Source organism: Saccostrea echinata, unplaced genomic scaffold, assembly GCF_033153115.1.
Source record: "Saccostrea echinata isolate AGI-Se365-2 ecotype Australia unplaced genomic scaffold, CSIRO_AGI_Sech_v1 ptg000002l, whole genome shotgun sequence".
In the NCBI taxonomy this organism is placed as follows: Eukaryota; Metazoa; Mollusca; class Bivalvia; order Ostreida; family Ostreidae; genus Saccostrea; species Saccostrea echinata.
The window spans coordinates 1,315,872-1,330,497 of record NW_026889751.1 but is presented as its reverse complement, the minus strand read 5'-3'; the positions used below and the strand labels follow the sequence as shown (position 1 = coordinate 1,330,497).

The 14,626-nt window shown below is 33.8% G+C and overlaps 2 protein-coding genes across 14 annotated transcripts in view; both read left to right on the top strand.

Moving 5' to 3' along the window:
- LOC133204719 (rap guanine nucleotide exchange factor 2-like) overlaps nt 1-932 on the top strand; it is a 50,882-nt gene extending 49,950 nt beyond the window's left edge. For 3 of the 13 annotated variants that reach the window (XM_061340544.1, XM_061340508.1, XM_061340494.1), the window contains one exon: nt 200-929. In XM_061340544.1, coding sequence (XP_061196528.1) covers nt 200-228 — 29 coding nt within the window. In that variant the 3' untranslated portion in view covers nt 229-929. Of the gene's footprint in view, nt 1-199 lie in introns of all 13 variants that reach the window. The other 10 variants (XM_061340473.1, XM_061340466.1, XM_061340488.1 and 7 more) reach the window with 7 other exon arrangements.
- Nucleotides 933-8,515: 7,583 nt separating this feature from the next.
- Nucleotides 8,516-13,434, top strand: LOC133204699 (nucleolar protein 12-like). Its single transcript, XM_061340444.1, has 5 exons — nt 8,516-8,618; nt 9,735-9,840; nt 11,577-11,762; nt 12,741-12,832; nt 13,265-13,434. The coding sequence occupies exons 1-5, from the start codon at nt 8,542-8,544 to the stop codon at nt 13,413-13,415; spliced, it is 612 nt and encodes a 203-aa protein (XP_061196428.1). The 5' UTR covers nt 8,516-8,541; the 3' UTR covers nt 13,416-13,434.
- Nucleotides 13,435-14,626: the final 1,192 nt, after the last annotated feature.

Below are 14,626 nucleotides of genomic sequence, written 5' to 3'. Positions count from 1 at the left end.
TCAAGGATAAGAATTGACCAGGTGACAATTTCTGAAACAATTATCCACAAAAAGTTATTAAAAATCTCTTTCAGTATTAATATAGAACTGAAATTTATTCCCATTTTGAAATATTTAGGTGATGTAAATTTTGATATAAAATGAAATATAAGTGATGTAGAGCTAATTTTAAATAAGGATTCTCTTTGTTTTCATGCAGAAGAAGAGGAACAGGTGTCTGCAGTTTGAAGAGACTTTCCTACAGAAAGATAGAACTGTTCTCCTGGCCTTAGAAAGGTCTACAACCTCCCCGCATGTCTGTCAGTCATTACTGACAGGAAGGGGCATGTACAAACAGGAAGGGGCATAGCCCCATCTAAAGTGCAATTCTTCCTGCTCATCTGTGATAGTCAAAAAAAACTTATAATCCTCATTAATGTGGGGAAAATTGTTGGTGCAAGGGAACTTCTTGTGCAAACACTAGTGCAATTTGACACAAAATTGGCAATGCGATGCATGTGTATTAGTGGCAGTATTAATCTGACGAAGATCTGACTCTGTGCAAACTGATCTGAAATCATCCAGCCATGTGCTGGTCTGTGTATATGTGTTCAGACCAAGGGACATTTGATGATGGTACTTCCTACATACAATTATAGTGCTATACCATGATCATAGAGTGAACTGTGCCATTACATCAAATAAAGAGCTTCCTTATTTTCCAAGGAACTGGACTCCAGAATTATTCATATATGTATTTGTATACCAAAGATTTAGTCACCATTTTACTCATTTTGTTTAAAAATGGCAAGAACCATATTGAATTATTTTAATATCATCATTATAATAATTATTTTTCATTCAAAGTAAAAGTTTATTCATGTTTAATTTATTGGATGTATAAACAATATTGTTTCTTTTTATTTCAGATTGTCTATTATGTACACACCTCATCCCATAAAACACAAAATTTAAATATATGGATAAAATAGGCTTGCAGCAATTATTAAATCCAAGTTTGTTTTAAAACTGCTAAATTTTATAAGTACATACATCTGTACATGCATGTACAATTACCTTAACGATTTACTATGAAATTGTCAACTTCATACATATACTATGCATTTGTTTTATTTTAATTTCTGAAACCAGAGAAACCAACAAACAACAAGCAATTAAATGTTCTATAAATGCTACAACAACTGCGGGATAGACACGGTTTGTTATTATCCTGATATGGCTTTTCTGCTGTTAAGTTTCTTTTTTTAAGGTTCATAACTATCTGATAAGAGAGATAACTTTATCTGAAAATAATTGATTATTATAACCTTATAAAATTTTGAAGTTTGGCAAAATTTTAAATGAATAAACCGAGGGATGATGAACCTTAAATCTTTTGAGATACATTATTGTTTGCTTTGGTGCCAATTGGCGGGGGGGGGGGGGGGGGGGGGGGGGGGGGGGGGGGGGGGGTGAAAGATTGCATGTTATCTGTCATTAAAGTAATATTTTGGGAAAGCTATTTAGTATTTACATAGGTCATCATTGCATAGATTTAACTTATTCCTTTATTTGAACTTTTTTAAACCAATCATTTTAGACAGACATTTATTTTTGTGGTTATAAAGTACTAATACTGCTAAAATCTATTTCTATGGATGTAATAAACTTAAAGTCATACTTTATATTACCCTTATTCTGGTGTATATGCATCAGATGAGAATTATAGAAAAATGAAGAATATTAAGAAGTTGTTTTAGTAAAACATTTTCTGTTTCATCCAAGGTACTAGACAGAGTAATATGTATTTCAGTATTATGTTTGTTTACAGAAGCTTAAATGTCTGACACTGCCAAATCTTTACCAACAGGACCTGAGTGTCCTGGTACCAGTTTTATTACAGAAGTGACATATAAATTAGATTGTTTTGTTAAATAAATAGAGGTAAAATCTATCATTTTTTCCTTCAAGAAATGTTAAGAAATATTTTTTTTCTTTGCTCTGGCCTAACATCATTTTTGGTGTCTGTGAAAATACTATTCATTTAAAAAAGAATTTAATGCTATAAAATATCTCTATTTTGAATGTTTATTTTAGAGAAAGTTGCAAATGTTAATTTAGTTTTGCATCTTTTAATATTAAGACTGTAACCAGTCTAAAATTTGCTGTGTCAAGTAGACACAAGATACACTTCATTTATAAAACCAAATCACATTTTGAATTCAGGGAGCTGTGACATAAATTATAAAGATTTTGTTGAGGATGATGTACAGTGAAATAGTATTAACAACGAAGTCACAAAATATTTTAATGATCATGCATCCTGTATATAATTTACTTATTGCCAAGAAAAGAAATAAAATTATTAAAACCATAAATTTCAAGCTTGATTTGAATTGATTTGTATTTCTACAGTTTTGAATATATATGGAGCAATATAGTATTATTTTAAAAATTCTCATTCCTGCCCAGACCATCTGTGAATCCATTTTGGTCTTAGTAACAGGCCCATAGAATGCAGCCCCTCCCTCATGTATAAACTAAGATAGTATGACAACGTTTTGGTTAAAATAATAGAAATTACTAATGGAGTAGGTAAAAATGCCTATTTAATGCGCTCTTTTTATTTGCTCCTTGCACCCCCCTCCCCCCCCCCCCCCCCCCCCCCCACAACACACACACTGGCAAATTCCAGCATTTGAAGAAAAAAATGTTTCGAAAACTTAGAGAAAGGTCTAATCCCCCTCTCAACAAAGGATTTTCGAGTTGGGAAATTAACAGTTTTTTTGGTCAATTTTTTTTTTTGACGTTGCCCCCTCTCCACTTTGTAAAAGGTTGCTATGGGAGGGGTATCCCCCTCCCATTAGGGGAGTTAGGGAGGCCTCCCCGAGAAATTTATGTAAAAAATGGCTGCAAATGGTGCATTTTCCAGCAATTTAGATCGAACCTGTAGGTTTTTTTTTCCAGCTTCTACTATACATGCATAAAAGTTTTTCCAAAATTCATTATACAAAGTTGTAATCGTTTACTGTTTTTACTAAACATCATTCAATAGTTATTATTTTTTATTATTTGTAGATCTGTTGTTTTTAACAAGTTTATGACATTGCAACTTCCATCTACATAAGTTACTTTAGAGGATGACCATTTGATTGGGGGGGGGGGGGGGGTGGTGGCAGATTTTGAAAATAAATAATTTGTCGTCGAAAATATTGAAAATAAATAACCTGTCCTCAACTGGTAATTAGAAAATAAATAATCTGTCCTTGACTGGTTCTTCTATCCACCACCCCCACGAAATAGATTTTTTTGAGTCTGGGTGTTTTGCTTTTGCTTTTCAAACTTTTTCAGTGAGGAAGAAAATAAACACCTGTCCTTGATCATGTTGAAAATAATTTATCCTTGACTGGCATGAAAATAAATAATATGACTCGAAAAATTTTGCCAGCCCCCCCCCCCCTCCCGTATCAAATGTTCGTTTCCTTAACTTTCCTTAAACTTTACCATTTTTTGGTATAAAGATCACAACGGTAAACCATCACGATTGGGGGTCTGCTTTCTTTACTTTCCCAACAGTAAACCCAGTCTGATTGTGAAATTATTGTAAGCAAAATAAAATCATAATTTATTCATGTAGTTTAATAATTTAAAGTTAAAAACAATTATCAGAAAAATTGCTTAATTGTTTTATTACTTTAAGAATATTACTTTAAGGAGGTTCGATCCTGAGTTTTTGAACAGATTTTTGTCTGGACCTTTATTTCTAATGCCCTGTTCACACGGAGAGTTTAATTCGCAGTAAATTAATGCGAAGTAAACTAATGCGAATTAAACTAATGAGAATTAAATTGCGTTCACACGACAGCTAATGCGAAGTAAACTAATGCGAATTAAGGTCAAGATCTAGTAAATGACATTAGATTGTCTTTTTGGTGCTAGATCCATTATGACGTCATAATCAATTTCAATTTCTTTTTTCCCGTACTTTACGGCTCTAATAGAATTAGGTAGAAAATAAATATTTTCATGGAATTCAATTTGAAACATTTTGAAAAGTAATCCCGATACCTATATTCAATTTAATATTATTTTAAAGAAGAGGCTAAGAACATACAAATTACCGTTTTCTGAGAGACTGTAGGCAATCTGGATTCATTTCCTTTGTCTGATATGGAAAAAACTCCTGTATTCATGACTGGTTTTCTTAATTTTTCATTGAAAATGACAGTTTAAAATATGATTTTTCGTCATGTTTATCTACTAATTATGCCCCGAAACACGTTATTTGACCAAGCTATAGTTATAAAGCATCATTAAAGGAATTTATTTCTCAAATTTAAGAAATCTGTAGGCACCTTTCATTTACTAGATCTTGACCTTAAATTTTTATTTCTACAGTAAGGCTATTCACACTCGGCACACCTCGGCCGATTCGTACCTCATCAAACCTCGGCTGTATCATGTAAACCTCCATTGAACCGGAGCTACTTTATACCCAATATGGCTGCGCCCTACGTATACACGTGCACAGTGTGCTGAATTCGATCCGTTAACAAACATGTGATTATGTAAAGATACTAAGTGCATTTTTCTTGGTAAGTGTTATTCTTAGTGTTACCTAAATGCTTTTGAAAATTTTTGTCGTATATCAGATGCATGTTTATTATCGTTTTCAAAGCGTTTCGTTTTCCCTAAGCGGTAAACAGGCAGCCTTATCACAAATGTTAAGCGGAGACGCATATCGAACTTCCTCGTACAGCCGAGGTTTGATGAAGGTGACGGAATCAGCCGAGGTTTGCCGAATGAGGCTATTCAGTAAGGCTATTATGACGTCATTTTGCGAATCACGTCACATTGTGCCGAGCAGATCATATACATTTGACCACTGATTTGACATAATGTCATAGTGTCTGTACACATTTTAGTGATTATCATAGTTTTCCTTTGTTTTCCACTCAAAAGTAGCACAAGTACCCATATCTGACCATCGACATGTGGCCTGTGACTTAATTCTGCCCTTACGCATGCGTCAAAATTTAATTCGAATTAGCTTCGCTTAGCGTTCACACGGAGCTAATGCGAAGTAAATTTATGCGCAGTAAATTAATTCGAATTAAACTAATTCGCTTTAAATTCTCCGTGTGAACGCGGTTCAAATTTAATTCGCAGTTACTTACGTTTAATTCGAATTAAACTCTCCGTGTGAACAGGGCATTAAATTCTGCATCATATTTAAATTCTTACATTAAACTTGGACTCTACAGTGCAAATTGATGTACATTCAAATAAAACCTACGATTAAATTCCATCAAAAAGCATAAAGTGAGGATCTATATTTTGTGGCGGAAGATTTTTTTTAAGAAGAAAAAGATGAAATTTTCTCTTTCAAAGTATTTACAGTACTGTTAAGTTTGACTTCCTATTTTTCCATGCAGGCTACACACAGAGTTAGTTTTTGCAGTGAAATCTTTTACGCTGGTCCTGAAATATTTATTAAATTAACTTTTCTGAAATTTATCATCATATTCTGACAAATATAGTCTGAAAGTCCAGGGGGAAAAAGAGAGCCAATTTAAACTTTTTAGTAATATCTAAAAATTTACCTGATAGACCCCCGCTTTTGATTTTCTTTTTTGGAATATATAGGATAACTGACCATTCTGCTTAAAATCAGAAAAAGTTTAAGACTTTAAAATAGTTTTGACTTCGTGTTTGTTAAATTGTTAATACCAGAAAAATGACAGTTTGCGAGTGCAGAAAGATCAAATAATTGATTATGCGAAGTGATTTGAAACTTTTTCTTTGTCACAATTTTAATGTGTCTTTTTAAGATAGAATAAGAGTATATTTGGTCCAATGATTTATTTGGATAAAAATATTGGAGGAAAAACTTAGAAGTGGTTTATGTTTAAGACATAATTTCAGTGCAGAAAAAATCAAATTGAATATACCGTATCGCCAAAAGAAGCACATTGATCCCCCATTTTTAGTCCCCTACCGGTGAAACCGGAGGGGACTATAGGTTTCCTCCGAGTCTGTCCGTCCGTCCGTCTGTCTGTCTGTCTGTCTGTCTGTCCCTCTGTCTGTCAGTCTGTCCCACTTGGTTTTCCGCACTTTTTTCCTAAACGCTTGCAGATATTGAGCTGATTTTTGGCATGTGAGTGTATCTTGATGAGTTACAGATCAAGTTTGCATTTCGTTCCGCTTCATTGACTTTTGACGGAATTATGGCCTTTTCAATTTTTAAGGGTTTTCCGCAATTTTCTTCTGAACGCTTTCAGATATTGAGCTGATTTTTGGTATGTGACTTAACCTTGATTAGTTATAGATCAAGTTTGCATTTCGTTCCGCATCATTGATTTTTGACGAAGATATGACATTTTCAATTCTTAAGGGGAACCAGATTACACTTGCCGGTAGGGGACTAGTATTGCTAATGCAATACTCTCAGAATGCTTGTTTTGTTTTGATTTTTAATTTAGCTATGTGTATAGATACTAAAATTATACTTGACAAAAAATTCTTAAGACTTATGATATCAGGATCCAACCTCTTTAAAGCAATACCAAAAACAATTCCTTAAACAATGCCTAACTCATCGTCGCAAGCCACGGGTTTTGTGCCCTTTTGTAGAAATATAATAGACACAAAACCCGTGGCTTGCGACGATGTGCCGTAACTGTGCAGTTTTGGTTGTTACGCCCCCGTAATCGAAGATTCGGGGCATACAGTTTTTGCCCTGTCCGTCAGTCTATCTGTCTGTCCGAAAAAAAACTTTAACATCGCCCATAACTATTGATTGGTTGCAGCTATGGCTTTCATATTTCACTTGTGTATTCCTAACGACAAGACCTTTCTCTGGGTACCATCATATTTGACCTTGACCTTGGAGTTTGACCCAGTTTGCAAAATTTTACCCAACTTTAACCTTGGCCATAACTTTTTAACAATTGGTGCTAGGGCTTTCGTACTTCACATGTGTAATCCTTGTGACAAGACCTTCCTTTGGATACCAACAACTTTGACCCTTTGACCTTGACCTAGGAGTTTGACCTACTTTTTTGAGAAAGTTTAACCTTCGCTATAGTTGCCATAGAGGGGCATCAGTGCTTCACAAACACATCTTGTTTATTATTTGTTTTTGACCTTGCTTGTGTCATCATTAGCTACACGAAACATAGCACCCTCTAAACCGGAAAGGGATTTCCTGTTACGCGCTGGCTTTATATTTGTATTGATATAGAGTCAACCTCATTTATGCAATATGTTGTTATGCCCCCGTGACCGAAGATTTGGGGGTATATAGTTTTTACCCTGTCTGTCCGTCCGTCTGTCTGTCAGTCTGTTTGTTCGCAAAAACTTTAACCTTGTCCATAACTTTTGATTGTCCAGAGCTATGGCTTTCATATTTCACATGTGTATTCCTTGTGACAAGTCCTTCCTTTAGGTACCAATATATTTGACCTCTTTTCCTTGACCTTGGAGTTTGACCAACTTTTACAAAAATTTACCAAACTTCAACCTTGGCCATAACTTTTGAACAGTTCAAACTAGGGCTTTCAAATTTCAAAGGTATATTCCTTATGACAAGACCTTCCTTTGGATACCAACAATTTTGTCCTTTAGACCTTGACCTTGGAGTTTGACCTTCTTTTGAAAAATTGGAATCTTCGCCATAATTTTGAACAGTTGGTGCTAGGGCTTTTATATTTTGAATGAGTATTTCTTATGACAAGCTCTTCCCTGCGTGCCATTAACTCTTACCCATTGACCTTGACCTTGGGGTTTGACTCACCTTTAGAAAACATTAACCTTGACCATAACTTTTGAATGGTTGGTGCTTGGGCTTTCATATTTACCACGTTTATCCATTGACACAAGTCCTTTCTTTGGGTAACAACATTTTTGATCTCTTGACCTTGCTTTTTGACTTGCATTTGAGATCTTAATCTTTGCCATTAAATCTGCCATACGGGGACATCAGTGTTTCATAAACACACCCCGTTAAAATGACACTTGTAATAAAAAAAAATCCTAGAGAAGGGGGGGGGGTCGGGACCCCCCCCCCCCTAAAACCCCCTCAATCCGCCACTGATGTATTACAAGTGTTACTTTTGGCTTTATAATTTCAAGTGACTGAACTTGAGAAACTACTCAAACCAAAGTTGAAAGTATTAATGTTAACAAGACCAGAAAGCTTTTTTCTTCATCAATTATGATAATTCTTATAAAATTCATATAAAATATTTAGTATAAAAAAAGGAGTTTCCTTGTTCCCTCATTTTTTAAATAAACTATGAACGACTTAACAATTTCAATGCAATAATAGAGGAAAATTCGAACTAAAAATTTCATTCTTAAAAGCAAAAAGAAATAGAAAAAAATTAGTCTTGAATGAACTGAATAAAATGTTATTGATACGTTAATAATTTGACTTTTAATTACTACATTCAAAAAATACCACAATAAATTCAACACATTGAAGGAAAAGAAAATTTACTCGAAATAATGAATGAACGACTTATTTAATTCCACGCCAATTAGAGGAAATTCGAACACAAAATGGAAGTTACAAAACGAAGGAGCAAAAAGAACAGAAAAACAAAGAAAATTCTTGTCTTCAATGAACAGAATAGAATGTAATTGATATTTTTGAATCAATGGTTTAAAAACTGACACCATAATTTCAACAAACGATTGAAGAAAAGCGGCATATTTGAAATTATGTAGCGTGCTTGTTAATTATTCAATTACAATATCATATGGAACAAAGGCCATTAACATGATGAATATACAATATTGTATGTGACAAGACATGTCTTGATCCTAATAGCTGGTACTTGATAAAGTGAGAATTTTTTTTGTGCTGTGTAAATTTGTTTTAATTTTAATGCTATAAATATTATTAAATTTCTTTTAACATTTTGGCTCATTTTAAATGCATTTTGTAAAATTGATGCTGTCTTAAAAAATCAGTTTTATCTTAGGATTTTACAACAGAACAGTCTGTTTTTCACGTGCTGTGGCATGAAAATTAGCATATAAAGGTATTAATACATTTTATAAATCAATATTCATTTAGTAAAATAATCATAAAAAAGAATATTAAAGCTTCAAAAATTTCACACAAAGACTTTTTAGAAATAGCTCCCATCTTAATTAACATTTGAACAAGTAATGGTAAGGAAAAGGGAAACTGTATGGACAATTGAAAAAAAAAACAACTAATATTCTCTTGGTACCTAGAAAGAACAAGGAGTTGGCTACATGCAATGTAAAAGTTAGAAAATCCTTAAATATAAGCTAAGTATTTACAGAATACTTGAAAATTGCCGAATTAATACTGACTTACACAGTTTGCAAGTGCTTGTGAATGCATGGCAAAAATTACATTTACACACCAGGAGTAAAATTTGCAAATACATACAGTCAAACCTTGTTATCGAGAACTTGATGGGACTGATTAAAAACTTCGAGATATTCAAGTATTTGAGGTATCAAAGTCATAATATGTAAAGAATAAGTAGTTGGGACTTCCAAATCACTTTGACATATCCATGGTATTTGAGATATCAGTGTTCGAGATACCGAAGTTCAACTGAATTTGAAATTTACATGTGAACAGGGCTACAGTGTATAGTCTCTCATGTATCTAAACATATAGAATGTGTCAATCTTGAATTTAAAAGAAGAACAGATGGAAATCTACTGACTCTAGTATATATGACTAATAATTTTTTTTTTTTATGATACAGAGAATATTTGACTGGATTTCGGAAGAGAAAAAAAGAAAGACAACAACATGCTAAAGAAGAAAGAGAAAATAGACTGAAAGAAGACAAGAGGGCTCTAAAACAACAGGTAATATACTATGCTAAAGATAAGCATACTGGAAAGCAAAACTACTGTTGAGTATTATTATCTATGCAAGATACTTTACAACATGCATCATTACAACATGAGGGGTCCCGAGTCAAGACGTTGCCGTTGTACCCCTGACAAATTTCATTCGATATCTTCGGGCTTGTTTCTCTCATTGAGAAACACCAATCAAATTGAAGTAGACAGATAATGTAAACAGAAAGGAATCGGTTGACACCTCAAATGCACATGTTACGCATTGTTAATCACTGAAAGGCTTAATGTGATTGGTTGATCAGAGATGAGAAAAACAATCAAGATTTGTAATGTTACCGAAAGACATCACTGCAGTCAGCCTGCAAGATATTGAATGAAATTTGTTGGGGTCCAATGGCAACACGTTGACTCAGGACCCCTGATGTTGTGAGGATGTACAACATGATGTACAGAAAAGACCCTCTTATATGCAGTAGAAGCCAGCATTCCATTGTTTCCCATATTTTAATCTTTAGAAAGAATAGAATAGCTCTTGAGTTATTATTTCTTGGTACTGTTTTTATGTTTCCTTGTTTTATATAAATGTTTTGTAAGTGTAATGAGTTCTTTTGGATTTTGTAGAGTTGAGAAGGAAAACAATATCAATCAGAATAAACAAAAAAAAATTATTTACACAAATAAATAAAATAGAAAACAAATAAATTCTATGTCACTCACTCACTTTCACATACAGGCTCACACACTGAAAATGAAATAAATGTAATAGTAAACTGTTAACTCAGTTTTCACCAATTCCGATACTTTACAATGATTCAATATTAACTTCTACAATTCTGATTCAGTAAGTATCAGATATTATATCAAATGAAAAATTCACCAAAATTGACTTAAATAATATTCCGAAAAAGCTCAAATATTTTTTATAAATAATTATATATATACTTCAATTTCTTTTTCTTAAACAGCTGAAAGTTACTCAATAGTTACTATATCACAACTGCTTATAAACGTTCAACGGAAGTCACACCACACGTGCATCCGCCATTAGCACTTATCTAGGAACGCCTAAGTCCTGTACTGTTCACTCGTCACCACGTGGTAGTTGCTTTAACCGTAGCCCCGGGTCTATCGCCTCCCACTGTGGTTGTCCTACCAACATCGGTTCCTGTTCAGCATCGACGATTGGACATGACACGACTGGCCCTCCATCCAACGCTCCCCACTGACCTCAAACGCTTATAACAGTCGTCAACTGACCCTCAGCCCGTCTTCTATGTGCACAATATTCTCTCAGCACCTTACGCACTGAAATGAATTTACGTTTACAAAAACCTAACCTATATTACAACTGAAAACCGGAAATTATAACAATAAACCAACTATTTACATTATTCGAACACTCTTACCGGCTAGAACTGCATACACACGCTGCAATAGTCCTCCTAACAAGTTATATGGCTACCCGTTAAATTCGGTGCTATATCTCACCGAAATATATTCGCCACTTGTATAATCATGCAGGGATACAGCAAACGTGGCACATCTCCGGCTGGTCACGCTACCGGACACCAAACTAGATCTGACCACTCCGACAAAACCGGTCCCTTTATATACTCGTAACAAAACAACCCCAACAGTATGGAAACCCGTTATAACAACATTTAAACAATATATACAAAAAAAAAAAATCAACTTCGTCACAGTAAGTAACAAATTATTTTATATATATTGATTTACAGAGGAAAGAATTGTTGTTGAAAAGTCAGAAATATGCAGGTAAGAGAAAGTCAAAGATGTCAGCATTGGATGATATTGAGGATGTGGAAACTTCAGTGGTGGATCTACCTGCTCATACAGTTACTTTGACAGATATCTCGGAAATAGATCTAGCAGGGCATAGTGGACTGCGACTAGGTGTAAACAAGGTAAACATTTTTTATATAGTTGTGAGAGTGTATTGACTTTTGTATTCACTTCTAGTACTTAGGCACATTGTTAACAGTAACTTGAACAGTAAAATTTTACATAAACTTGTTTGGAGTGAATTTATGCTAAGTGTTTTAAAAGTTAAAGCGATTTGGTCTGTAATTTTGTATATTTGCAACTTTCTGTGTCAGAAAATTTTCATAAATTTGACACCTACATTGAGTTATTATGCATTGCAAGTGCATGTTGGTCAGCAAAAAAATTCAGAGTATCTTTAAAATACCTTGGATGAGCACACATGTGACAATGAATAGGTGAAGTTTGCTGAACAATCACACATTTGTGTTGCATGAAACCTGTTTTAAATTCTATTTGTATTCATTTTTCCCCCTGTATATGATATTTGTTCATGCTCACTTGTTATGGTTATCATGTGCCTAGAGTTGTGAAGGTCACCAAACAGCATTTTAATTGACTCTGTTTTTCCCTTTTTCTCACGAAAACTGAGGTTTCAAATTATGTTTTTAAATGGCGAAAACAAATTATAGTACATTGTAAATTATGCTAATTTTCTTAACAGCAACCCCTCCCCCCCAAAAATCCACAAAGTTACACACTGGGACTATATGAATTTTAAACGCAATTTTAATTTCATAAGGAGAATAAAACTAGGAGTTATCAAAATGGTGTAGAGGTTTAATTGATTGTTTATGAATTATACATTTTATTCAGTGATTATTACATTCCCCTGCTTGAAAAGCAGGGGTATATAATAATGGGGGTGACCGTCCATGTGTCCTTCTCTCCTGTTGTCCATACGCCTGTAAAACTTTGGGATACCCATCTCTTAACCACAATTCCTCCCATACCACTGAATAAAATTTTTTTATTTTTGATTTAATTGCAAATGACAGTTGCATATTTTGCATAATCCAGTATTGGTGATCATGTTTCAATTGGAGGACAAAAATTTGTAGGCTGAGGAAAATGAAGAGAAAAATGAAGATGGCAGCTTGGGCAAATTAAGTGAAGAGAAACTGAAGAATTCTCTAAAGAAGCTTAGAAAAAGGTATGATATATTGAAAAAAAATTCTAAATTGATGAAACCAGCATAATCATATCCTGTAATTCCCTCTCTCTCTTATTGTCATGACCTTGATGTAAGGTCATGGAGAGGCATTATAGTTTAGTACAAATGTAGTATGTACAAACAGTGGAATTCTGAGTTGGATCTGCATACTGGTCAAACAGTCCTGTAGTCTGCCACAATTCCTTATTAGCATCAGTAACGGTGGTGGGTAACATATAATATGATTAAGTCTTAGTACAGTACAGAGAATTCAATTGCATCTTTTTCTCACCAAAATTTAATGGATTCTTTAATAATACATCTGTGTTGAAACTTATTTAACAAGTTTAAATAAATTTATTAAGAATACTGTCATTATGTAAATATGAAGCTAAATTCATACATTTAGAGAGATTTCTTGTGATTTTGCAGACAGGGAGAAATAGACTCGCGCATTCATCCATCAAAGAAAACAAGGTTTCAGAAGACCCATCCAAAGCAGTATGACAAAAAGTCATTGAAGAAGAGGAAAGAAAAATTTTCTCATAAAAAACAGAAAAAGAAAATAAAACCTAGAAATTAATAAATTTTGTTTCAAAAAGTGACATTGTTGACATTATCATTTGTGTATACGAAGGTTGTCCATAAAGTTCGCGGACAATGACGTTTTTTGTCAAACTGAATGGTCCTAGATATACTTATTGTATACCAAAATATTTGTTATGAAATCCAAGTCAGTATGGTTTCGTTTTGGTTGTTTAAACATTATATTTGTAAAAATGTCTTTAAAGGTCGCAGATAGTGCGCACGGCCCAGGGTTAAAATGTAATATACTTTGAAATAAAGTTTTCGGGTTAAAATGATTATTTTCTTCCTAAAACGAGCTAATTAAATGTTTCTCAAATATTTGTGATTTTCCGGTATCTTTAGTATCGCTTATTGTACAGATAGTGAAAATAATCAGAAAAAATTACAAGATCTGCATGGAACAGCATCCCATTATAATCATAATTTTATGTTTTATATGGTTGGAATGACCTCAGAGACAAACTAATTATTTAAATTACTGAAACAAGTTAGAATATATTCAGTTCATTGATTTGGAATTGGTGTATTCTTTTTTTCAACGGTGTGTACAATTTAGGAGACACTACAGAAGTGGAAAACTACTGTTATGTGCTGAAAATAGGATATCCTTATTTATGAAGTTGTAATAAATCTAGCACAAAATATGTCAGAAAGCTTTCCATTAATTTTCATCTTTTCTGGCTCAGTAGCTTAGAGAATTAAGTTTTTAGCTCACCTGAGCCGAAGGCTCAAGTGAGCTTTTCTGATCACATTTTGTCGGTAGTCCGTCCGTCTGTAAACTTTTCACATTTTCGACTTCTTCTCCAGAACCACTGGGCCAATTTCAACCAAACTTGCCACAAAGTATCCTTGGGTAAAGGGGATTCAAGTTTGTTCAAATGAAGGGCCACGCCTTCTTCCAAGGGGAGATAATTATGAATTCGTGAAAAATTAATGGCATCATTAAAAAATCTTCTCAAGAACCACTGTGCCTGAAAATATGAAACTTATGTGGAAGCATCCTCAGGAAGTGTAGATTCAAGTTTGTTCAAATCATGACCCCTGGGGGTCGGGTGGGGCCACAATGGGTGATCAAAGTTTTACATAGGAATATATAGGAAAAACTTAAAAATCTTCTTCTCAAGAACAGCAAAGCTATGATTAGTCATATTTACATGGAAGCATCCTCAGGTAATGTAGATTCAAATTTGTTCAATTCATGCCTTC

What these genes read in the sequence shown, in the direction of transcription:
- LOC133204699 (XM_061340444.1), top strand. Translation starts at nt 8,542, where the DNA reads ATGGAAGTTACAAAACGAAGGAGCAAAAAGAACAGAAAAACAAAGAAA. An exon ending in TTCAATGAACAGAATAGAAT is followed by an intron (nt 8,619 to 9,734) that starts GTAATTGATATT and finishes TTTATGATACAG; the next exon opens with AGAATATTTGACTGGATTTC. An exon ending in CTAAAGAAGCTTAGAAAAAG is followed by an intron (nt 12,833 to 13,264) that starts GTATGATATATT and finishes GTGATTTTGCAG; the next exon opens with ACAGGGAGAAATAGACTCGC.